Here is a 26,358-nt window from a genome sequence, read left to right as displayed (position 1 = left end):
TGTAAGATCTGTGCAACCAGCACTGCAAGGAAATGGAATCCATTGTGCTTTTCTTGATGCTGATGACCACGCCAGGGTTAACTTTTTTCGTTTGAAATTTTTATTTCCCACCCTTGCATGCCTCTGTGTCTTTTAGCTCGCTAGCATCTATCCAGATTACTGGGCACGAGACTTAGAGCCTTCAATTTGAAAACATTTCAGTAATGTACGTAAAGAAATGTGGTCTAACGTAATCATTCGTGTTGTTTGATTTTTGTCATAGCTTTCTCTGGACCTCTATCACACCGAAGATGATATTTACAAACTGTCGCTGGTGCTGGAGCCTAGAAATTCCAAATCGGTAGGTATAGGTACTGGTGGTTTTTTTGTTGTTCTTGTTTTGTTTTTGTTTTGTTTTGTGAGACAGGGTTTCTCTTGAACTCACTCTGTAGACCAGACTGGCCTCTAACTCACAGAGATCCTCCTACCTCTGCCTCCCAAGTGCTGGAATTAAAGGTGTGCGCCACCAGCACCCAGTTGGTAGGTATTGTTTTTTTTTTTCCTCAGGGCTCAAAACACCACTGTTTGTCATTTATTGCCATTGGCCATTTTGATGGTGTTTTGTGTTCCTAAGACTGAAGAACTTTGGAGATCTGCATTATTCCCATTTGACCAATGGGCTGGTTTATTTCCAAAGGAGTTTCTGGATTATTTCTTCACATCATCAAATGATAAAGGAAAGGAAAAATATCATCAATATGCTGTTTTATTATTGATCTTTTATCTTTTGTATCCCTTTCTAAGAACTCACCTACACAAAGGACTTTTAAAAAGTAGGAAAAAAAAGTCAGTCATTCTAGTATTTAAGATCCTGTTAGGTATGGTTTCTGTCTAGATCCTTTATATCCTTCCAGGCTTTGTATAAATAAATAAATAAATGAATAACAAATAAATAAATGGATTGTAGAGATGGCTTAGTGGTTAAGAACACTTGCTGCTATTGCAGAGAACTGGGTTTGGTTGCCAGTACCCACGTGGTGGCTCACAATCACCTGCAACTACAGTTATAGGGATTTTAATGGATTTTAATGCCCTCTTTTGGTCTCCATATGGGACACATTCATACATGCAGGTCCAAATACTCATACACACAAATAAAAAGAAAATAAAATAAACAAAAACAAAGATATCAATGAGAACAGCACAAAGACATTCTTATGCCCCATAAAAGTAATTTAAGAAAATTTTAATGTCTCAAAAACTATCTGATCAAGAATGGTTAAAGAAGACACCTAAAGTTGACCTCTAGAGCCCACATACACATGCAATACATGTTTGCACACATGCATGCACACACATTCAAACACTCAGAGCCATGGTGTGTGAAGAAAGGGATGCAAAATTGTAAGTGTGGCTATGAATCTATCTAAATTGTGTAAAGCTGTTGGTCTTGCTAACTGCCCACCAGTAGCACCCACCTCATCGTTGTTTGGGGTTTAAATGAGTTATGGTTCCTTTCAGATCCTCTTGGGAAAAAAAAGTATTCCTAGTTCAGATCAAATAAAGAGCCTCCCAGAACAGGTTTGCCTGTGTGCACCAGTGAAATACTGCCCATGGATGAGGGTCCCACAGAGAGCAGTGAATAAGCCATACAATAGCCTTAGCTTGACTCCCGATTCAACTGTGTGTCCTGTACGGATTGTCTATTATTGCCACCACATTCCCCATGTGACTAAGAGAAAATGTCTTATAAGGCAGACAAGCCCTATTGGAAAAGCTTGCAGAGAAGTCAGTGGCCAGAGAGAGGACAGAGAGGCCCAAGCATTAACATAACAGTTGGATGGGAAATTAGCACCTTAACCAAAGCATGGGTGCAAAGACAGGAACTTGGCCATGTGTTGGTTACGAGCTGTTGTATGCATTCAGTGCAAACTGATCACTATGTAAAACACAGATAAAATTAGATAGCTTTTGTTTTTAAGACAGGATCTTGCTATTAGACCTGGGCTGGCCTCAAACTCCTGACCTCAGTTTCCCAGGTGTTGGAATTACAGGCCTGTGCCACTGTGGTTGACTTGATAATTGTAATCTATATGTATGTATGTGTGTATACATATATACATATGTAAAAGTCCACGTTGCATTACCATGTAAACCTTTAGAAATGGTCTGATGATATTCTATAGTTAGTGAACCCGGATGGGTTATTGGAGTGGTCTAGGAGTACAGTTTTTATATATGTATATGTATGTATATATATATATACATATATGTGCAAATATATGTATATATATATTTACTAAAAAGACTATAATGGAGGTGGCTATTAAACAAAGAGCTTATCAAAACATATCCTTAGCCATGTGTGCTAGTGCACGCCTAGAAGACTCGCACTCAGAGGCTAAGGCAATGGAATGGTAAGTTCCAGGGATACATAGCAAGGGGCTTTGTCTCAAAAATCCCAAACTAAGGGAAGGCATGTTTTGAGTTACTGGTTAGATTCTATTAACAAAAGATGTTGGTTTATAAATGTGTAAATCTGGCTATAGTGGTCTCAGGAGGCAGAGGCAAGAGGATCTATACAAATTCGACATCAATCTGGTCTATGTTGTCTCAGTCCTACTGGGGTGACATAGTGAGACACTGTTTCAAGTAAACACTTGAGCACTATATAAACTTAAAGTCTTTACTGCCATTCATATATTAAATTTTCTCTCCTGGTAGATCAAGGTCCAGCTAATAGTGAAAAGTTTGTGTGTGTTCTTTTAGCAGCCTACCTCCCCCACAACGCCCAACAAGCCTGTGGTGCCCCTGGAGTGGGCTTCAGGGGTGATACCAAAGCCAGACCCCACCATCATCAACAAACACATAAGGAAGTTGGTGGAGGTACGTAATTGAAGAAGAGTAAGCAGAATGTTCTAGAAAGCCTCCTTCTCTTTCCTGAATGTGCTATGATTGTCCAGAACTCAGATGACCATGAAAACAGCAAATAGGAACAATTGAGCTTGATTGAGGAACAAGTTCCTCAACTGAAACTCCATGCTTCCTGCATCGGCCCCAAGAGAATTTATCAGAAAGTACCTTTCTGTCTCAAGTATTCTCAGCTCCCTCTAGCTCCCTTCTTGGCCATTTGCCAGCTCTGTCACTGCCATGAAGGACGTTAGAGATTAGAATTATTCTTGGAAGACCCACTCCAGATGAGTTTGCTACTTCAGAGCAGGGAAATACCCTGTGAGCTAGATTTGTTTCACCTGCTATATATGATGAGGGTTTAATGATACAGACACATAGTTCCACTACGGTCACAAAATCACTCAATCCAAGTCAAGGCTTTTTCAGGGCTCTCCATGTAGAAAGCAAAACAGATTTGGGTGTGGTGGTGTACCCATGTAATACCAGCACTTGGGGAAACTGAGGCAGAAGGATGGTGAGTTTGAGGACAGCCTGGACTACAGTGAAACCCTGCCTCAAAGGATAAGAGAGAGAGAGAGAACACAGAAGGGGAGAAGCACCAATTTGGAGGAAGAAGTGGGAATATCTCTGTCATTAGCAATTGATTAAACCCCTGATTTCATAGACTGGTGCTTCATCTATTACAATAAGGCTGACTCTGTGAGACAGAGATCTATGGTATACATAGTGTTCTTTGCTGGAAACGGGTGTTTCAGAAGAACACAAAGGATCTTCTTTGTCTTGGAAAACCCAGGAATCTGGTAATTTCTGAGAGAAGTTTTATGTTGTGTATGAGACGTAAAGAAATAGTTAAAAGGCATAGTGTGGAGGGCCAGGTGTGCCAATGCATATGGGAGGCTGAGGCAGGAGAGTTAAAGGCAACCAGAGCTACACAACAGGCTCCTATCTCAAGAACAAGTAAGTTAAGTGCTGGAAAGATTGCTCAGTGGTTAAAAGGACTTCCTGATCTTCTGCAGGCCATGGATTTGATTCCTAGCACCCACATTGGGTGGCTAACACCCTACCTGTAACTCCAGCTAGGGGATCCAACACCACTGTGACTTTCGTGGGTACCTGAATGCGCGTGCATGAACACAGACACACCAGCATGCATACAATTCAAAAATAAAATAGATCTAAGCAAGCAAGCAAGCAAGCAAACAGAAAACCCAAGCAAGCCAATGATAATCACGAAGGTGGTGTGGATGGCACTTTTGCTGAGGGAAGGGACTAAGAAGTCTGTACAGTCCAGGGCAAAGAGGAACAGAGTTTGGGGACCAGAAGGACCCAAGGAGGACATTGCACATCAGGATGCTCTGATGATAGAAAATCAAAAATGAAAGATGGGAGATCTTCCTGCTCCCTCCCTCCCTCTCTCCCTCCCTCCCTCCCTCCCTTTCTTCCTTCCTTTCTTTCTTGACATCCTTTTCTCTCTCATTTTCTTGCATCTCTTAAAATTAAGATATAATCTATTAGATTTTATTATGGCATTGTCAATTTTTTTTTTTATCTTTTCTCCTGGCTTCCTCTTTTCCTACAGCCCCTGTCTCTGTTTGTACCCTCCCACCCCCGCTAAGCTCCTTTCTGTCTCATATGTCCTGTTGCTCTCCCAACACCTCCTATTTCCCTCTCATGCTTTTCTTTCTACTTCCTCAGCTTCTATCCATACCCACACAGTCCTATACACACACATAGAAACATTCAAAGCTAACATATGCATGTATGAGAGAGAATGAGCGATTTTTTTTCTTTTTGGATCTAGGTCACCTCATTTAATATAATACTCTCCACATCCATCCACTATTTTTGAAAATTTCAAATTTCTTTTTAAACAGCTGAATAAAGTTTTTCCCATTGTGTGTGCAGCACATTTTCATCATCCCGATACTTATTATTCATTAGCAAAACAGCTTAAAGGTTAACTATTTTGAAGTATCTAATATTTGTCATTGAATATCCATACTTTTTATAGAGTACAAGAATTTTGTAAAAACGAATTTTAGTGCAGGTTTTTAATAAACTCGCCTTTAAATTTGATTAAACTAATGGTAAGCAGCATTTTAACCCCAACTGGGCCAACGTTTCACCAAGAAATTCAGATTGGCTAGATAGAGTGAGATGGTGAAGGACAGAGGAGAGAAGGGAAGGAGGGGAGATTAAGATTCTCTTCCTAGCGGGAGGGCAGTTTGCAGGATGAGGTGGGTCCAGATAAATGCTTTTTGACATTGCCTGCCTGTGTCTGGGGACTCTTCAAGCTGTCTGTCCTGTTGCTAAGTAGACCCTTAGAATGCTTGACTTCTAAAGGGGAGAGTCCGCATGTCTCTCTTACCATTCTGAATGATTTTTAGCCTGTACAGTGACTTTGGTTTGAACTATAAAATCTATTTGTTTATTTGTAAACACTTCTTGTCTCCCAATACTAATAAAAAAAAATCCTTACTGGAATTTTTAGGGGGATAACATTCAACACGTTTCTAATTTTTGAGGTTATTTAGATTTGTAAAGTTTCATTTTCCATTTTCATAGTATTGTAATCAATAAACTCACCAGCCTAACTTCTACTCAACCCTGAGGTCTCAGTTTAGACTTTTTTTTTAACTCCAGGAAATCTTTCTTTATCTAAATTCAAATCCCCAAGCCCTCCACTAACCTCTTACAGTTTTATAGTGTTAATTAAGTGTGAGTTTACAGATCCCCAACCAGATTCTAGGCTCTTTGATTGAGTATACAATCCACATATAGTTGCTCACAAGATTAATGGCCAACTTATGCCCACTCATGGTAAATAGTTTTTTCTCTTTGCAGTCTGTGTTTCGAAACTACGATCATGATCATGATGGCTACATCTCCCAAGAGGACTTTGAGAGCATAGCTGCCAATTTCCCCTTCCTGGATTCCTTCTGTGTGCTAGACAAAGACCAGTGAGTTCCATTTTTTTTTTTATTTTTAGTGGATCTAGCTTAAAGTAGATTATCTATTCGGTGGGACAGGCAAACCTGCATCCTGCATCCCGACAAGCTTTGCCCGACTCTTCTGATAGAACAGTCTGACTTTCCTCTCGTTGTTTTTCTTGGTGTCCCTAAACCTATCCTGTTGGGTGCTGTCACAGGGCAGACCACATCTCTGTTAAGCATAAGTGCCCGTCTAGAAATAACCAGCTCTCAGTTTCTATAAATGCTTCTACTGCTTCGCTACCAACTCCAAAACCCCCATCAAGAGAAGTAGAAGTGACCAACCTGAGGGTAGATGCCTGTAGCTCAGGCTACTTGGCAGGCTGAGGCAGGAGGGTCACAAGTTCAGGGCCTGCGTGGGTTCACAGAGAAAGTACTCAGCATCAGCCTAGACAACTTGATCAGTGAGACCATGTCTCAAAATAAAAAAAATACTAAAGGGTAAAGGTCAAGGTGAAGAATTGCTGTGTAGAATTTTCCACTTATTTTTGTCCAGCATTCCTACTGACTAGCCAACATTCCTCTTTCTAGTAACTCAGAGGTTGAACTACCTCCATCTTGTGGTTCTGCATACATCTTGGTTCCTGGAATCCCTAGTATGTGAGAGAACACATGGTATACAGGCACAGGAGTTTCTTCAGCTCCTTTGATCTTTGAGTGCTTTGTGTCACAGCTGTTGGAAACTGGAAGCTCCTGTGCCAGGAGCAACATTTTATCAGGAGAGCTATACAATGTAAGATGGGACAGATATACTCTTGGCAGCAAACTCCTTCTTTCTCTGTCTCTCGAGCCTGAAAGGACCTGAGCCAGGTTGCTGCCTGGTGGCTAAGCTCCAGTGGCCCTATGGTATAGTAAGTGGATCCCTGGGGCATGTATGATTCAATGATTCTACATCTCTGTGTATACACACACACACACACACACACACACACACGTCTTTCTAAATGAATGAATGTAGTCCAAATTAGACTTGTGTGTCTGTTTGTGATTGATGCATGTCTGTACAAATTGTATGATAAATGTTTTTAAGGATAGGAAAGATACTAAATGACTGAATTTTATAAGTTCTAAGTATGATTTAGGTTATTTTGCATATGAGATGAAAAAAGGGACCTTAAGTCTGGGGTACAATTATGACACACCATTCATGGCAACAGGGGAATCTGTGGTCACATGAGTTGGAAAGGGAAGACAGGGACTTTGGCAGGCTATGTTGATTTGGAGGGGTGTGCACAGGGAGAGACATCTAGCAAGTTACTGAAGATGCAGTATGAAGTGTGTGAGAGCAGTCAGGGTTGGAGGTGCACACTGAGTTTTCAGTCCTACAACACTATCGGGTTGCTGGAACCTCAGTGGAATATTTTTTTCTGGTGGGAAATTTGGTGGGGTGGGGGGGATGAGATCAGGACTCCAGAAAGAAATATGTGGACTTCCCTTCCCACTCATAGACAATGAAAATAATAAGTGGAATTCAGCAGAAAAGACAGAGAAGAGGAAGCAGGAGAGGAAAGACTAAAGCAACATGGCTCAGAAGTGCAGGTTCCATAGAGAAGAAGGTGTCAATAAATAAATGCCCTTGTGCCACACACTGTCGTGAGGTCAGAGTTTTCAAAAAAAAAAAATGAGAGAAGACCACTGAGGATTGTCCTTAGTGACAGTTTAGTAGGATGGCAGTGGGAGAGACTTGACTGGGTGCTGTAGAATGATGATAGAAAATCCTAACGAGCGATGTTTTGGGAGTTGGTAAGAGAGAAAGACTGGTGCTGGGGAAGACAGCTGGAGCAAGGAATGGGATTAGAGGAGAAGGGAAGCATTGGGCATCCTGTAAACCGAAAAAGAAACAGGTGAGAAGATTGGGCAGAGCCTGGGAGAGAGCAGAGGTCTGTGGAGCCTGGAGGGCAGGGATGGGAGCAGTCCTTCTGATGCCATAGAAACAGCCAAGAGAGGAAGGATAAGGGGATCCCGAGCAGGGTAGGAAAGGTGAGATCTCTGTACCTGGCACTTGCCTGTGTCACGTGTGTTCGGTCTCTTACTGATAGACGGGTGACAGCAAGCGAGGTGTGTGATAAGCAGAGAATACACAGGTGGAAGAGGTGAGTCATGCTGTGGAGATGAGATCTGCAGGATTTGCTCTAGATAAGCCGTGGGTCTGGAGGACACAGATGCAAAGGTCCCTGGGGGAGCAGCCTGCAAGGAATTGGGCTGAATAAAGTTGAGAGGGACAGCAGCAATTTCAACCTTGTTGCTAGTTGTAACACAACTATTGAAAACCCAAGACAGATATTGAGGTTCAACCTGAAGGTCAGAAAAGCAAAATGTCCAGTCACTCTTGCCTCTATCTCAGTGTGAAATGGCGATCCTGCCTTTAGCAATCTCAGGAGACTGTGTCTGAGAGCTGTCACACACACGCACACACACACACACACACCACACAAACACAGCATCTACTTATTGAAGAAGGTTTTGAATATTTGATGTGTCTTTGGAGACTCATCCTCCTTTTGAATGTTTAAGAAAAGTGAACATCTCTCTTTTGCTTTTGGTCACAAAGGTTTGGGAGATGGGTACCAGAGTGTCACAGCTGCTTAGTGATATGGTATTCACAGATTCTTCTCTTCTTTGACTTTCCTAACAGGGATGGCCTAATTAGCAAAGATGAAATGATGGCCTATTTTCTGAGAGCTAAATCCCAGCTACACTGCAAAATGGGACCAGGATTTATCCATAATTTTCAGGAGATGAATTATCTCAAGCCGACCTTCTGTGAACACTGTGCGGGATTTGTAAGTCAGATTTTCCATTTCTTTCTTTCTTTCTTTCTTTCTTTCTTTCTTTCTTTCTTTCTTTCTTTCTTTCTTTCTTTTTTTTGCAACCCCTTGGAAAGGCAGGGAAATGATTTCCTCAATAGAATCCATTTTCTTTTCTGCATCAGAACTAAAACGTGTGGTGATTCCATGAAATTAAAGATGAAATAAAAACCAAACTGAGATCTGTGAGTTTAGCTATGCTCTGGGAGTACCCCAAACCAAGACAAGTAAGGATGCTGAGCTCCACTAGCTAGAGAAAGGGCTTCTCTACTAGCGTCTGCCAGGGGAAGTATCAGCCTAGAGAGCTCTGGCATTCGTCGCCACTCTTGGTAATGGTTGCTCTAAAGAGGAGCATTTATCTTAGCCAGTTCCTCCTAGCACTCATTTAACATGTTCGTCACTACATCCATCATGGCATGGCTCAATACTTGCCAACTCAAAGAGGAAAAAAAAAAAACCCTTTGGGGATAAGGCAGTCATGATAATAAATAACATCTACTTAATGCTTGACAGTAACAAAGTCCCTGGGCAGTGATGTGAGGAATCCCCACAGTTTGCCTTTGAGATAGGCATTTTCTCTGCATTTGCCCTGCGAAGATGGAGAGGTGAAGAGTGGCTAACCCAACTCCTCCATGATTGCAGAGTTCTAACCAAAAGAACATGGACTCAAACATGGAAGCTCTGAGTGTGAGTCCTGCGCTTGGCCCTCACCACTGCAGTACATGAAGACTGTGTACCAGCAGTTCTCGACCTGTGGGTCGCAACCTCTTTGGTGATCAAATGATCTTTTCACAGGAGTCAGATATCAAATATCCTGCACATCAAATATTGACACTACAATTCATGGCAGTGACAAAATTACAGTTATGAAGTAGCAACAAAAATAATTTTTTGCTTGGGCGTCACCACGACTTGTGGAACTGTATTAAGGGTCACACGCAACATTAAGAAGGATGAGAACCACTGCTGTATACTTACCCTGACACTGGGCAATGGAGCCAGCTTTAGGCCCTCTCTTTACCACATTTCTGACTCTGATTATCTTCCAATTGGTACTCAAGTAAAAAAAACCGAAAAGTTTGAGGTGAGGGTGTCCCAGCACCTAGGTAAGATAAACCACCGAACTTAACTGTTGGTTCTGTTCAGCTGTTGCATGCCAGGGCTGACTGCATCTGGGCTGCCTGTCAATTACACTATTCCCATGCCCTGCTTGAAGGCCTGGCTTTGGGAGACCCAGGGCACACATCTCTCTGAGAATAGGTATATAAGGCAACTTCTACTTTCAAGCCAGTTCCAGGTACTGACAGCAGCAGCCCCTAGACCATTCTAGCCAGTTTGCCTCAACAGTCCCAGGGACAGAGACGTTCCTTTTCTTACAGCATCTCCCCTGGGGCGTCCTTCACTGCACCTCCCTATTGTACAACAAATGCATTTCCTTTTTCGCGTGTCTCTTGTTTCTCTATTCCCATGGGAGTTTGGGGAAGTATATAAACCTGAAAATGCAAGTGGGGTGAGACCACGGGTACCACTGCAAAGCTTGAGCCTTCGGATGGAAAGGTCAGACTGAGTGGACTCGCCAAGGCAGAACTGGGAATCAGGGTGCTTATTTGGTCTCTAGTGGTGTAGGACGGATTTGAGGTACTTATTCAGTCTCAGCGTGGAAGCTGTTGCTGCCTCCTCCCTACGTAGGGATGCCTGTTTCAGAGAAGAAGGTCGACCTTGGATTGGGCATTTTCTACCCACTCATCTGAGTACACTTGCTGTTGCTGTGCTCTGCTGTTCCTGGTATGAAGCACACAACTCTGGACCTGGAGTCTCGAACCTTGGCTTTGAACCTTAGTTTTTCCCCTCTTACTCCATGTTGTGGGCCCAAGTTAATGACTACCATCATGTCTGCTTTCCCATTTGTAAAAAAATAGTCAATACACTGCTTACCTGGCAAGTTGTTGGGGAGATAAATAATATCAGGCAAGTCTGAAAGTATCAAGGGATTGGAAAAAAGAGGAAACAGCGTAAACTTTCTGAAAGTATTCTTTTGGCACTTTTAGAGGTTGCCTGAAATTAACTCTTTTAAGTTTATAGTCCTTTTCATTTTTTGAAATTTATTTAATTTCATTAGTACAGCTTGACTTGGGCTTTGCTCACTTAATACTCAAGGGTCCACTGATCTTCAAGGGATTTATAAATACAACTCTGAAGGTACATCCTTGAAAGGAACTGTGAGACTGCCAGGAAGTATTTTCCAGTGCCCGGGCCATCTGCTTTTGAAATAAATTCTATTTTAAGGGCAAGGAAGGCAGTGCATATATTTCAGAATCAGGATGCCAGAACTGAAAGTGTGTTGGTAATCCCCGTATTTTATAGAAGAAGAAACTCAAGGCTGGAGAAGTGAAGAGAGTTAGTTCCCCAAGGTCACATAACTCATTGGCAGCTGGGGCATGAACCCCAGCCAGCTTTCCTAACTCTCAGTCCAGTGTTCTTTATATTGTAAAGAATGTCAAGTATTGTACAAGCCCATGGTCTCAGATCAGAGAAGCCTGGGAAATGCTCCCAAGACTCACCTAAGTTGGGTTGCCTCTGGCTGTTGTTGGCTGGCACACTGACCCAGTGCCTTTTCCTGGCAGTGTCTCCTCCTGGCTCCTAAGTGAGCTCAGCAACCAAGTCCTGAAAGGACTCTTGCTTGATTAGACCTCTTTGCAGCAGCTCTGCAGTGGTGCTAATAACATATTGCAAGTCCCATTAGGGTGTCCTATCTTTAGGGGTAGGGTGGGGTTTCATGCAATAGTCCAGGATAGGCTTGAACTTGAGACCCTTTTTCCTTAGTCTTCTGAATGCTGGGATTAAACACAAGCACCACCACCCTTGGAAAGGATGCCGCTTCTTCCTCCTCCTTCTCTTCTTCTTTCTCCTCCTCTGCTCCTTCTTCTTCTTTCCCCTTTTTATTTAAAATAGATTTTTTTTCTCACATAACATATCCTGATTATTGTTTTCTCTCCCTCTACTCCTCCCACTTTTTCCTCCCCATGCAGTCTCTGTTCCAGATCCACCTCTTTATTTCTCTAGAAAAACAAACAAACAGGCTTCTAAGGGATAATAATAAAATAGAATAGAATAAAATAAACAAAAACTAACACATCGGAACAGGACAAAACAAGCAAGCAGAAGGAAAAGAGCCCAAGATAAGGCACATGAAACAGATATACACGCAGAGACCCACTTGTTTGAACTCCTAGGAATCCCATAAAAGCACTAAACTGGAAGTCATGGTATAGATCCAAAACACCTGTGCAGCCCCTGTGCATGCTGCCTCGGTCTCTGTGAGATCATATATGTGTTGATCATGTTGATTTAGAGGACCTTGTTTTCTTGGTGTCCTCTGTCCCCTCTGATTCTTACACTGTTTCTGCCTCCTCTTATGTAGGGTTCCCTGACCCTGGAGGGGAGGGATTTGATGGAGACATCCCATTTAGGGCTGAGTGTTCCAAGGCCTCTCGTTTTCTGTACATGTCCAGCTGTGGGTCTCTGTATTTGTTCCTGTCTGTGCAGGAGGAAGTCTCTCTGATGATGGCTGAGGAGGCACTGACCTATGACCTAGGGGGAATGTCCTTAGAAGTCATTTTAGTGCTGTGGTCCTTTAGCAGCACAGTGGCGTTTGGTTCCCCTCAGGTCTCTGGCCTATCTAGTTTCAGGTTATTGGTCATCTGAGTAGTGCTGGGTATGAGCTCCATCTGGTGGAGTGGGCCTTAAGTCAGATCAGAGAGTGGTTGGTTACTCCCACAAGCTTTGAACCACTGCTGCACCAGCATCTTACAGGCAGGACACTGATGTAGATCAAAGAGTTTGTGGCTGAGTTGGGGTTTATTTTTCTCCTTTGGTAACACGCAGAGACAAGTACCAAAGACACTAGAACCTAGGGTGAAGGATCATGCAGGCACCAGCTCTACGTCTCTATGTTTACTTAGTGTTGTCTTCAGCAACAGGACCTTGCTATCAGTTTTTGGAGAGCGGCCTACAGTCTTGGCAACAGCCTGGGTTGTTTGGAGGTTCCCATGGGACCCCTTTCGCCCACAACTCAATTAGAGGTAACCCATTCCTGGTACAGTGAGCTTCATTTGGTGACAAGAGAAGTCCAGTTGGGACGGTGTCTCCCCCATTACTTCGAGATTTTATTTAGGTCAATTTCATACATGCATATATTTTTTTGTAGGCTAATAACTGTATTAGGTTTCCATACTACCCCTCAAATGGCCCTTAATTTTACCTGACTCTCTCCATATGTATTCCCTCCCTTCTCCCCCTTTCCTCTTCACTTGATTTTTTTTCCCCTTCCACCACCCCCAATCCAACAGTAATTATCTATTCTATTAGGGAGGTCTGTCTGTCCCTACTCGTACCTTACTTCTGTGGGTCTATGGATTGTAATTTTGTTATCATTAAATTCACCAGCTTATATCCACATATAGTAGAATACATACATATTTGTCTTTCTGGATCTGGGTTACCTCACTCAGAATGATCTCTTTTTCTAGTTCCGAAGTTGCCTCTTCTTCAGTCTCCTTCTGGTCCCATCCTAGTGGCTTTGTTCACACAGATGAGACCCAGAGGCAGCAGTAAGAATGTCATCACTCTTTTAAAGTTTTCCCCGTTAGGACTTTTAAGGTATCTATTTCCTGGATCATTATCTTCACGCCTTCTATGACAGAAGCCTTAAAGCATCCTAGGCTCCTGAGAAGCTGTAACTAACCTGACCACCCTCTTCCCTTTTCCGCCCCCATCTGGTCTCCTGTGGTACTCTACTCCGAGCTGACCTGTCTGTCTGTGGTAAAGAAATCTTTCCTTTCCAGAGGCAGACTGCAGCCCTGCCAGAAGGCATTTGCATCTTACTGTGTTCTAGAAGATCGTGGCACTATGAAGGGTCAAAAGAATCTCTGGGTTCCCCTGGCAGAATTTCCTTGTCTTCATGAGAGAAAGGGGCAGCCACCCTCTTGCCCTTACGTCACTCTGCATTGGCAACTGCTTTTGTTATCAGGATGGGATGCCAGTCCTCAGGGACTTGTGTGGCATTATGCCATGTGAACCGAGTTCCTGCTCGGCTCAGGAGGCCGCTGGCCCCGCTCCTTTCAGCATCAATTTATTAAGCAAGCAACAAGCACCTAACCCATTAATGAGGTTGGGAGTTTTCCCATCTTAAGCCTAAACTAAGAGGAGCTGAGCCTAATACTGAATGTGCCGGTGTCCCTGCCGCCCCGGGGAAATGTTATGAAAAGGTAGGAGGAAGGACAGGGCAAGGGCACCTTCCTCACAGTGTTAAGAGCTACGAGGAGGGGGAAGCTCCCATTGTTACTGGAGTTGTTAGGGTCAGAACCTCAGACCCAGGAGCCCTACCCAGCAAGCTAGGCTTAGCCACCTGACCTCAAGATGCCAACTAGATAAATAAAAGGTGATTCACTGTGGTCACAAAGAGAAGAGGAACAAATAAAGAGGTGCAGCAAGTCTGTCTTCGGACACTTCAGGTTTAGGCTTAAATAGAGTAGGAGATACATGACCAAGCTGTCCTTGTGGAAGTGTGGCTTGGCCCAGTTCTGACCCATTGCTGTCCCAGCTCCAGGCTCTCCTGTCAGGTGGTCTGAGAAGCTGTCAGAGAATTGTGGGAATTCTTGGAGGGAGACAAGCCCCTCTTCTTGCTGGCTTAAGACTTCAGCCTTTTCCTTCTCTGGGTGTGAGATTGCTGGAAGTCCCAGTTCCTGGGCGACCATTGCTTCATGCAATAGGTTGAGGGGGCAAGGGAAGGGAATGTGGATCTCTTTAGAATATCTTCACTTCTGCCAGGATGTTACACCACACCCAAGACCGCGCCCAGAGCAACTTGCAAACACCTCCCTCATTGAACCTGAGGCATTGGTCGCGTCAAAGGACAAAATTACAGTTCCAGTAAAAGGTTGTAGATTGTGCGATTTTAGATTCTAAAACCAGGCACCGTGTAATTCCACAGGACAGAATTAGGTTTTCCAGACAGGGAGAAGCTGGAGCCACAGCAGCCTGGTCTTTGCCTGTGCATGGAAGGGGGTGACGGGGAGGAAGGGATAATAGAAAAATAAGCCAGGCATGAAGGCACATGCTTGTAATTTCAACGCTTGTGAGGCTGAGGCAGGAGGATTGGGAGTTCGAGACAAGCCTGGCCTCCATAGGAGAACCTGTCTATCTAAACAAAAAAGAAGAGGGAACTGAGAACACGAATTTCCTCCACCTTTCTGTTTAAGGATTAAGGTGTAGGTGATGTTAGGAATATTTCCTAATGGAGCTCCCTGCTGACGCAAAATTCCCAATCAAGTCAAATCAAAACAAGTCAAATTAAGAAATATCCAGGTTTAATGGGGGGTTCTGTGCTCTCTGGTGGCCCCAAGGGGGTAACCGGGAAGCCTGCGCAACCGGGAGGAAGGAAAGGGGAACACGTGTTCCTCTTTTGGGGGCTGATTTAAATACCATGGGGGGGGAAGGGGTCCTGACTCCACCCCCAGGGAGGGGTCAGGACCTGGCCTGCTGGGATTTGAAGTCCAGACCAGGCCTGGGGGCTGGGATAGATTCAAGGGCTTGGGGCCTAAGCTCCCAACTTGACAGGTGACAAATTGAAACTGACCCTTTAGGGAGAATATGGCTGCTGTTTCTCCTGGTTCCTGGGAGGGTCAGATAAAATGATTAGTTTCCGCTTTACAGTGTGGAGCTTTAGTATGGGTGCTTATAGTCTGATTTTTATTCTGGTGCATTGGGGTCTTTTATAGCAACTATGTCCTTCATAACGCCTGCCTGTAGCTTTTATTTGGCAGTCACTTCCTAGTAGCCAACTTCGTGGAAGTCGCCATGGCCTTGGCTGGCAGAGTAGGAGGCCTTGTGACATCTCCCACAGCCTTGCTGCAGACATGATGCATAAGATCATTCGCCCATTCTTTACCTGCAAAATCCGAGTTAGTAAGTTCACGCTGAGACTGCTACAGCGTCTGCAGGGGGCGCCAAAGCTTTTCTTCTACATGTGGCTTCAGAGTCGCTGACATCTAAACAACATGTCAACTTAGTAACTCTAATTGTCCATGCCAACTACCAATTGGCTCTGAGAAAGAAAAGGGAAATTGTCACCACAGCTGAAGGGGGCTGGGAGAAGGCTCCTCTTCCACAGGAAGGGTGTCCAGAGCAGCTACATCCTGTTTGTGAGCTGCCAGTCACCCAACTTCCCAGGGCTTCCTTCTCCGTGGCTTTATTGTCGTTCTAGGCTTCTCTTCCCACGTCCTGACATTCCTTTGTCTTCTGTTTCAGCTCTGGGGCATAATCAAACAAGGCTACAAATGCAAAGGTAATACCTGTTAAGAAACGGACATTTGGGGTAGGAAACAAATCTGTTGGATTAAACCATACATGTTCTCTTGGCCGGATGGAGAACTTGGGTCTCTTGAAACAATGGAAGCTGAAGGGTTAATGCATGCTGGAAGAAGGCTCTAAACTTCCCAGCATCATCCCTGAAATCCAGATGTGGGGGAGGGGGGGGTCAGACACGCATGCTTGTTTTACACTCATCTGTGGCACCTTTTTCAGACTGTGGAGCCAACTGTCACAAACAGTGCAAAGACCTCCTGGTTCTGGCCTGCAGGAGACTTGCCCGGGCACCTTCGCTGGGCAGCAATCCTGGGTCCCTGCCTGGAAGCCCAGCCTTGCCCCCAGGTAAGCCTGTCTGTGTTCTTCACTGCTACCGTGTCTCTCCACACCTGTCTGTCATCTGTGTTCTATGTCTACTTAGGGTCTGAGTCCTATAAGCAGCGAGGCTACTTGCTTTCTTAGAGTTCTTGGAATGCTAACCCCTTAATTCTTTGGCTTTTTTTTTTTTTTTTTTTTTTTTTTTTTTTTTTTTTTGTGAACTCACTAACATGCTCACCTGCTGATAGTTTAATTCTAGCCTGCGCTGGTTCCTCTGGGACATTGCATATCAGATTCCTGGCATCTGTACTAACAGTGAAGGTTTGCTACTGCACAGACTGACGGCAGCGATCAGTTTGCTCTTGACACTCTCCTCTTCCTTCTAGTGCAGGATGAAGTGTTTGAATTTCCTGGGGTCACTGCTGGACACCGGGACCTGGACAGCAGAGCCATCACGCTGGTCACGGGCTCTTCTCGTAAAATCTCCGTGAGGCTACAGCGAGCCACCACTAGTCAAGCTACCCAGACAGAACCTGTGTGGTCAGAGGCTGGCTGGGGAGACTCGGGGTCCCACACATTCCCCAAAATGAAATCCAAGTTCCATGACAAAGCAGCTAAGAACAAAGGCTTTGCCAAGTGGGAAAACGAGAAGCCCGTGGCACAGGCTGGTGTGGATGTTGTAGACCGAGGCACCACATTTGAACCTGACCAGGATGAAGGGCAAGATGAAGCCAAACAGGATGGTGAGGTCGGTGCAGTGAAACCACAGCTAGCATCTGAGAGGAGGAGGCTGGGGGTACAGATATGGGCATGGTGGCTCTGGACAATAGCCTCGTGACTTCCAAAGCAGTATGATTGGAAATCAAGATGCATCCCTTTGAGAGCTACTAGCTAGTTATTGGACCCCAGAATGATGATTTCTCATCCCTTGGGTCTGTTTCACCATGCAGAAAATGAAAACAGAATTCTGCAATGTGAGGAGGTCATGTCTATATTGCAGTGGTGCATCAGGGACCGGTAACTGTCACATATTTTCGAAGACCAGTGCACTACCCAAGCCAGAGTCAGGCTCAAACTCAGGGAAGACTTGTGAACAGAGAATGAGATTCTTGCCTGCGCTAAAACAGAGGCACTTAATGGTATTGCAGAAAAAGAGGGGGTGGTGATCCAAGATGTGGGGGATGAAAGGTTCTATAAAGTGGGCTCCGTCACCCAAGAGTCACATCCGGGTCGCCCTAAGTAAACTGGCATGCACTTGGAATGTTAGAATCTGATGAAATTATAAATCTATTCAAGAGGGAGATAATTCAATAGTCAACATTCTATGGTGTATTAAGAAAATAGATTTGGGGACATCAAATATGCCTCATCTGTAAAGCAATGCAATTATTGGTAAGACAAATTCACACTGAATGAATATGTATGTATGAATATACAGTGTACCTATAGAAAGTCAGACATATACATATGTATGTACTTACATTCTCTAAGTGCACTTCTATATGTTTTAAAAAGAATTTCTGAGATGGAAACATTTGAACAAGGAGCATTTTAAAGGAGGGACCAATGTTTCGTGTAGCACCCAACAGGAACACCTCGTGTACTGTATATGAACTCTAGGCTCATAGAGTAGCTCATCCATGTGCTGAGTGGATGATCTGGTTCTCTTTAGGATTCATTTGTTTGTATCTGAGTATTTCATGTATGTGTGTATGAATATGTGCGCCTGTGCACATGTGCCTAGGTGCAGGCATGGAGGTCAAATGGGTGGTAGGTGGCTCCCTCTCTCTCTCTCTCTCTCTCTCTCTCTCTCTCTCTCTCTCTCTCTCTCTCTCTCTCTGTCCCTGTCTCTCTCTCCCTCTCCTCTCTCCTTTTTATTTTATTATTTTTCTATTTTATTCAGGGGTCTATCTCTGAATCTGGAGGTCACATTTTCCTCTGCTAGGCCGGAAGCTAGGTAGCTCCAGCAGTCCAGTCTTCTTGTCTCTTCTGCCAGCATCTCAGAGCTGCAGTTACAGGGCGCCCAGGGCATCTAGCTTGCTTCAGGGCTTCTAAATTTCAAACTCTACTTCTCGTGATTGTGTAGCAAGCACTTTGAAACACTGACCCATCTTTCTGATACCTGCTATTGTTTTGTCTTGTTTTTGTTTTTAAATTTATTTTTGTGACACGGAGTCACACTAGGTTGCATGGGAGTAACCTCCAACTCCTGGGCTCAAGGGATCCTCCTCTGATTCTAAGGTAGCGGGGACCACAGGCTCAGGCCCTAACTGTTTGGCTTGATGATCTTTTAATTCCCTCCTTGATATGGAAACTGCGAGGACTGGTCATTGAGGTCTTCCTTCACAGTCGCCTGGAAAACAGTATTTTAGAAACACTCTGCTTTTGTTAAATGAGACCCAACTAAGCAACAGGCTTTGGTTTGTCTTGCAGGATGGCTGAGGTCAAGCTGGGGATACTAAAGGCAATCATGTCAGCTTTAAGGAAATGAAAAGCTGCTGAGAGCACTTCCAGCTCTGGGAGCCGTCTGGAAAAGAGATGCGCACTTGTTCACGGCCTCGTGTCATCCCGGGATCTCCATGACTGTACTACAGGACAGAGGATTTATCCTGACTCTGAACTATTTATTTCCCACACTCTGCCCCTGCTGAGATGCCACAGACACTGTTATGTAGTGGGCAGTTTCTCACACCTCTTTAGTACCGTTTATACACAGGGAAGGCAAGCTCCGGCGCATGTGCGTGATACCCGTTCTCTAAATTCAAAACTTGGCCCCTTTGGATAAGGTTATTTTTATAAATTGGTGTGTGTGTGTGTGTGTGTGTGTGTGTGTGTGTGTGTGTATAGGGGTGTTTCATAAGGCGTTAAGACTGAGCTCCTTTTGCGTGCCTTTTAGATGGGACGGGGACTTGAAGTTTGAGGGACAAAGGTGTTCTTCAGACTCTGGAGAGCAGTGATTCCTCTGATGCCAATTAGCTGTGAGCTATTTTGAGTGTCTTACCACACAGTGGCTGTGGTGTGTAATGCCACATGTGTGTATCACCTAGGTCTCACCAATCCCACCTCACTAAGAAGAATCACAGCCCCCAAGCTCCCCTAGTAGTCATACTAGCTACAGTGGAAAAAAATTATATGCCTGGACACCTGTGTTCCCAATCTTTCTGAGGATTCCCAAAAATGGAATGTTAATTATGAAATCAAATCAAGTTCCAAGGGATAAAATTTAGTAGAAAACAAAAATAAAAACCAATAAACAAAAAACAAGCAAACAAACCCCACTGAATTTCTAGGTGACAAGGAGAACAACCAGTTTGGAAAGCCAAAAGCAACCTTAAGATTTTTGTTTTAGATAACTTCAGGATGCAAAAGGTAACTTAATTTCTTCCTAATAAATTCTCACCCACAGTTAAAAGAATGTTCACAAAAAGAAAAATTACCATAAGCCTCAACTAGGGATTGATATTCCAGTTATGAGTTTAAAATATTAATAATTTAGATGTCTTCCTTTGGATGTGTATCATATGATAGTGATTCTTGATGCTCAGAGATGGAGACAAAGCTGGGATGGGGTCACACACCTCTCACTTTCCACTTGAGGCAAGGGTAGGACAACCCTCAAGTCTGAGGTCAGCCTAGGAAACTTAGCAAGATTCTGTCTAAGAAAAGTAAAAATATAAATGAAAGAAAAACTGAGGTGGTTGAGTCTGTCACTGAGGGGACCATCTGATGCCCACTGACAGTCTTTCACAGAAGTACCCTGGTTCACATTGGAGGGCTACTGTGTATGTATCTGATGTAAAAACTAACTGGTGGTTCTGCTCTGGGCCTTAGAGACTGGGAACATGAGGACATGAAAGCTAAGTGGTTCTGGTATCTTTAGGTACCGTGTGGGTGCTGGGAACTGAGCCCAGGTCCTCTGGAAGAGCAGTCAGTGCTCTTCGCTACTGAACTGTCTCTCCAGCCCAGTTCCAGGGTCTTCAGACTTGGGCAGAGCTGATGTAGTGTGCTTCAGCGGCTCTGGAATGGGAAAGGATCTGGACTGGGGATACTGAAGAGTAAGTCAAGTCATTAATAAGAGCCGAGATTAAGCTAGAAATGAACTCACTTAACAGTGTCAAGCACCTCAGAGGGCAGTGCTGTTGGGTCTGTGTATATACACTATCTGTTACTAGTCATAAATACAGCTAAATACATGTTAACAAATTAAAAACAGAAAATGGTAACTTAAGTACAGGAAACCCTTCTGGAGAAAAAATCAGACAGAAACCCATTAAAGAATGTTGGACTTTTTATATTTTTTTTCAGAGGAGTTATTTCACTTGCCATTTGGCTTGGATATTTAAGAGTTTTCATATACATAAAGAATTTTGTATTTCCAGTCTTCCCATGATAAGGAAACAAAATGTACCTTTAATTAAAAATAAACACAAGCAAAAAAAAATACTCCGTGTGTTGTATGTGTGTATGTAGCATGTGTATGCCTGGGCACTGTGCAAACATGAAGGCTATTAGTGCACTGAAGAGGAACTGTAGTCTAGAAAGAACTGCTTCACAATTCTGATTATACCATTGACTTACAACCAGTAGTGACTTTAATGATGACTTCATCAATTTCCCAGAGTCAATAAAATAGACAAGCCAATGGCAAAGAAAAACAAAGATGTTTCTTCCTCCAGACCTTTTTTTTAATAGTAGATTGTCACCTTGATTTTCTTTTTAAAGAAAAGTCTTATTTTATGTGTATGAATGTTTTACATACATGTATGCAAGTGCACCACATGCATGCAGTGCCCATTGATGCCAGAAGAGGGCGCTGGATCCCCTGGACCTGGAGCTACCCTTGTTAATTGCTGTGTTAGCTGGGAATTGAACCTAGTTCCTTTGGAAGAACAACCAGTGCTCTTAACCCCCGAGTCATCTCTCCAGCCTCACTTTTATTTTCTTGAACAGGTGTCATTCTATGGTTAACTAGGGAGAGAGGGTCTCAGGGTATAGCCAAGGATGGCTTATAATTTTCTAGGTAGCCCAGGCTGGCCCCACACTTGAGAGTACTGCATAGTACCTTGTCGCTATTCCCTTTAAAAGGAAGGGTAAAGCCAAAGTCTTCACAGTGAATTAGGTAGGTCAGGGCATATTAGCTATTTCCACTGATGCTTCATTCATCTGCTTAATCCGGAGCAGCTGCAATTGGTATTTGGAGCCTTTTGTTGAAGGTCTGCCTCCCCAGAAACGTCTCCAGACTTCCATAGTAACATCCTTTGGAATGTCTAAGAGCTTTACTGTCAGAAAATGAAGGCAGACTCCTGGAATAAGAACACCAAACTGTTAACTGGGACAGGAAGCTCGTAAGTTGTCGAAGAATCACAGTACGTTTGTCAAAACTGACAGAAAGAATCTGGATTGACCAATATAAAACGTATCAAACTATTTCTAGAGCATACCTTTGAAATGCAACTTACACTGAACTTAGACCCCTTCTCTACTGTCTATAGTCACGGGATCTACAACATGTCAGATATTTCGATAGGATACATCTATAGATACATCTATTCAGTTTCTTCATGCAAAAAAAGAACATTTCATCACTTTCAGTGACTTCAGAGAGCAATTATTTAATTAAAATTTGTATCAAAAGTTACTTTAGAAAGAAATATAAATGAAAATGCTTTAAAAATCATACAATGAGAATCATCTCCTCCTCCTTCTGGTCTAACACTTGTCTCTTCTTCCTATTTGAAATTAGGTGGTCAAGACGAAGGAAGTGAATGTGTAAAATATGAATTAGTTTAGAGGAAAAAAATCTATTTATTGTGCACATGTAAATAGGCCAAAGCATAAATATGTTTAAAAGGCTAAGAGAATTTAGCTTTTTACAGTGAGATAGAAGGAAAAAAAGAAACTAGCTTTCAAAATTAAAGAGTGCCATGCCCTGCCAACTGGGCTGGGTTTTAGAACTAGAGAGGGTAAGCAAGCACAGGAACCGACTTCATTTTCAAGACTTCTCCGGACGTAGGTTTCTTCTGGGTAGAACTAGGGGGCACATGGATGAAAACAGTTCCTGCATCTTGTCCCCTAGTCTTAGTGGCAGTCACATGGGATTTGTGTCCACTGGGAATGGAAGGGTCAGGGGTTCATCTGGGGGAGCACAGGGGAAACATTACCTAAGCATTTCAATTAGCAACTTCCCTGAGCACTTCAAAAACAAAACACTAAGTGTGGGGGGTGAGGGTGGGGGTAGTTCTGATCAAATGCCATATCTGAATGCAATGTTAGGGACCCTGGTTATATTGTGTCAAACATGAAATAAATCGATTTTTCTATGGTAACGAGGAAAATTGAAATGTGAACTATATGTTACACCATGATAACAGTGAGTGAAGCCCAATTCACTTGACTATGGTAGCAATTTCATGGTTATGTAGGCAAATACTTTTAGAAGGAGCCTGTAGACTAGTTAGGGAGGAAGTAACAAAACCAGCAAGGTGGCGGTGTTTCCCTGCACCTAAGACTACCAAGGAGTTGGGTGTGCCTGGGGAAAAGTACTTTTAAATAGTCTTTTTATTTAAGTTTCTATTGCACAGTATGATAATACAAAATAACAAGATTTTTTTAAAAAAAATATTGACTCCAGATAAAACATTTGAAAACTTTTTTAGACATTTCTAGTTCTAAAAAATTTCAGGGGAAAGGCACATTTATCTTTATTATAAACCAGTTTAAAAGTAGCAATGAACATAAAGCAAAACACGGAGAGATCTTCAATCTTAAGCCCAGTGGAGGAGCAGCTGGCTACAAGTCAGCATTGCTCAGGAGGCCTTGCAGGAGGGTGTGGGCAAAAGTTGCTATGACAGACATGGGTTCGGTGCTGTCTTATTAACAAACCAGCAAACAGAACAGGCACTATTCATCCCTCTCCCTTGTGTTTTGGATAAAAGTTCAAAATTAAAACAACACGAGAACGCAGAGCCCACTAGAGTTTATGCTTTGGGCTGGGGAGAACACAACACCTAACATCTCATGAGAAAACAAACGGCTACTAGACACGGGACAATTGTTCACTGACTTTCTCCAAGAATTCAGGCAACTTTCATGGACCCCTATCTGCACAAATCACTTAAGTAGTAAGTATTTACTGCTGCTTTAATGTACTAAGTCCTAGGGTATTTTGCTGTACCATAGACAATGAATTCAGTGTCCAACCAGGCAGCTATACCACGACTTTTGGAACCACCCTGCTCACCTGATGGAGGACTCTCATTGGTTAATAAACTGCCTTGGCTTTTTGATAGGGCAGGATTTAGATAGGTGGAGTAGACAGAACAGAATGCTGGGAAGAAGGGAAGTTAGTCAGATGCCATGCCTCTCCTCAGTGAGACAGTCGCCATGACGCCAGCCACCAGGTCAGACATGCTGAATCTTTCCCGGTAAGACACCACCTTGTGGTGCTACACAGATTACTAAATATGGGTTAAAGCAAGATGTGAGAATTAGCTAATAAGAGGCTGGAACTAATGGGCCAGGCAGTGTTTAAATGAATACAGTTTGTGTGTTGTTATTTCCAGGGCTAAGCTAGCCAGGTGGCCGGGAGCCGGGCAGGACGAAAAGCAGGCCTGCTCGCCTCACCACTACACTCACCCACTAGAGAAGTACGCACATCTCGGGCAGATAAAAACCATGTTTGTTGTCAGTTTTCTTCGGTTTGCACCTGGAGCCCAATTTACAGTAAACAGAAGTCAAACACAGACATCTGTAACATAGAAGACTGAGTTTCACTTTGCTCAGTCAGTGATGCAACCAACAACAGGCACAGGACAATAAGGCACTAGACCCACACCATCCAACACAGTAGCTAATAGCCCATGTGGCTGTGAACGCCTGAAATGTGGCTAGTCCAATGGCTTGTGCTGCGAACATAGAAGATGTAAGATCCCAAAGACTTAGCATAGAACAGAGAGGATAAAAAATACCATTAGGTTTTTATATTGACTGTGAGCTGCAGGAACATTTTAGACGTTAGCTTTTCAGCTTCATTTTTTATCGTCTTAGTTACTTTAAACTTAAAATTGCATATGTGGGCTATGCTATATTTTAGACAGGGACGTTGCTTGCTTATGAAACCCTGTCTTAAAAAAAAAAAGAAATCACCAAGATTGTTCATTATTTTTGACCTAGGAATTAGGTATCTGGGAATTTATTCTAAAGACAATGAGACTGAAAACTAACAGCAACTGTGATCACATACGAAGGCGCACTGAATCTCTGCGCCAACCTCAAAGTTCCTGGTGATGGGTGACCAAGGACATGGAAGGGGAATGAATGGCTCAAGGTTATATATGAAGTGAGTGTTGGAGCCAGAGTCCACTGTCACCTGCACCCAGAATCCTTGATCTCATTTATGACCACTTGAGTTTTACTTAGACATAAGAAAATTGTAAAGAAAACAAAGGCTTAAAAAAATAACTCTGGAAATGTTTGGAAAAAGCTCCAAATCCATGAATAAAGGTATGATTAAGTAGCATTATATAAACACAGTGCACTATCATTCTTTTAAAATATGTATTTGTACGTTATATGTATATGTATATTGTATATGTACATTAGTGTTTGACTTCCATGTATGCCACGAGGGTGTCAGATCCCTTAGAAATGGAGTTACAGACAGTTGTGAGCTGTCATGTGGGTGCCAGAAATTGAACCAGGGTCCTCTGGGAAAGCAGCCAGTGCTTATAACCTCTGGGACATCTCTCTGGCCCCCATTCTTAAATTTTTTTTTAAATAATGAGAAAGCATCAGAGATATTTTGCATGTGACCCAAACATAAAAGAACAAAGCAAACAACAACAAACAATAATAATTAAATAAATAAACAAATGAATAATACATCAAAAATATATAGGTCAAGCATAGTGGTGTTCAGGGCTCCAGTACTTGGGAGACAGAGGAAGGCAGATCTCTGAGTTCAAGGTCAGTCTGGTCTACAACAGTGAATTCCAGGACAACCAGAACTACACAGAGAACGCCTGTCTTGAACCCATCATTTGTGTATAAATACAGAGAAAAGAATGAATATAATTCTTCTCGTTTTAATGTTTCTTTGAAAGAATACAGACATATCTGACCAATCGAGACGTCTATGAAGAACACTAACTAATGGCAACAGAACGCTGTGGATTTTTGCTAGGCCCTCAGTCACAAAGGCACAAACAGAGGCATTACGACAGTGACCAAAGTGAAGGTCTGATTCCAGAAATACGTGGCTACTCTTCTATCAATCACCTAACAATATTAAGAATCAGAACTAATACGATCATGGTGGTGTAGGCCCATAAGTGGCATACAAGTGAGGCAGGAAGATCAGAGGTTCAGAGGTCTAAGTCATCCTCAGCTACATAGAGTTATAGCTAGTCATGGCTACATGGAACCGTCCCCTCCCCCCCAACACACACATACTCACAAACACACACAGAGGATAGGGAGCACTAACTGAATTGAGAAAAAAATCCCAAGTTTTGAAAAACACATCTAGTCTTCTTTCTAGTGCCTGGCACCACTATTCTTATTTCTCCATGTCTAAAGTGACTTCTACCCCACAAGGCCATGCCTTGCTATGTTCTCTGGAGAAGGAACTTAGTCTAGGGTGCAGTACCTCTGCCTTTACCTGTAAGCTTTTCCATTTATGCATAATGAAGGAAATGAAATTTATGCCCTGGCAATGTTGAAGCATGTATGGGCAGCCCATATATGGCAGTTCCGTTGAACTTGTCCATATTGGGTTTCATCGTCTAAGTTGATGAGGATGACTGACCAGGTCTTTTCTTTAAGAGGGCACCAGATCTCATTACAGATAGTTATGAGCCACCATTGTGGTTGCTGGGAATTGAACTCAGCATCTTTGGAGGAGTAGGCAGTGCTCTTAACCATTGAGCCATTATCTCCAGTAAATAATAGTTCAACACAAATTTAAGTAATTTTATTGTTTGCTAGCA

General features: G+C 43.1%; 1 protein-coding gene across 7 annotated transcripts in view; it reads left to right on the top strand.

Moving 5' to 3' along the window:
- Rasgrp3 (RAS guanyl releasing protein 3) overlaps positions 1 to 20,798 on the top strand; it is a 98,072-nt gene extending 77,274 nt beyond the window's left edge. For 5 of the 7 annotated variants that reach the window (XM_038318792.1, XM_038318789.1, XM_038318790.1 and 2 more), the window contains 8 exons: positions 263 to 340; positions 2,749 to 2,865; positions 5,737 to 5,852; positions 8,518 to 8,665; positions 15,998 to 16,034; positions 16,274 to 16,399; positions 16,759 to 17,120; positions 18,806 to 20,798. In XM_038318792.1, coding sequence (XP_038174720.1) covers positions 263 to 340; positions 2,749 to 2,865; positions 5,737 to 5,852; positions 8,518 to 8,665; positions 15,998 to 16,034; positions 16,274 to 16,399; positions 16,759 to 17,120; positions 18,806 to 18,814 — 993 coding nt within the window. In that variant the 3' untranslated portion in view covers positions 18,815 to 20,798. The remainder of the gene's footprint in view (positions 1 to 262; positions 341 to 2,748; positions 2,866 to 5,736; positions 5,853 to 8,517; positions 8,666 to 15,997; positions 16,035 to 16,273; positions 16,400 to 16,758; positions 17,121 to 18,805) is intronic. The other 2 variants (XM_038318795.1, XM_038318796.1) reach the window with 2 other exon arrangements.
- The last annotated feature ends 5,560 nt before the right edge of the window (positions 20,799 to 26,358 follow it).

This window comes from Arvicola amphibius, chromosome 2 (genome assembly GCF_903992535.2).
Source record: "Arvicola amphibius chromosome 2, mArvAmp1.2, whole genome shotgun sequence".
In the NCBI taxonomy this organism is placed as follows: Eukaryota; Metazoa; Chordata; class Mammalia; order Rodentia; family Cricetidae; genus Arvicola; species Arvicola amphibius.
The sequence above is the reverse complement of the archived record's forward strand: the minus strand, read 5'-3'. Positions and strand labels throughout refer to the sequence as shown.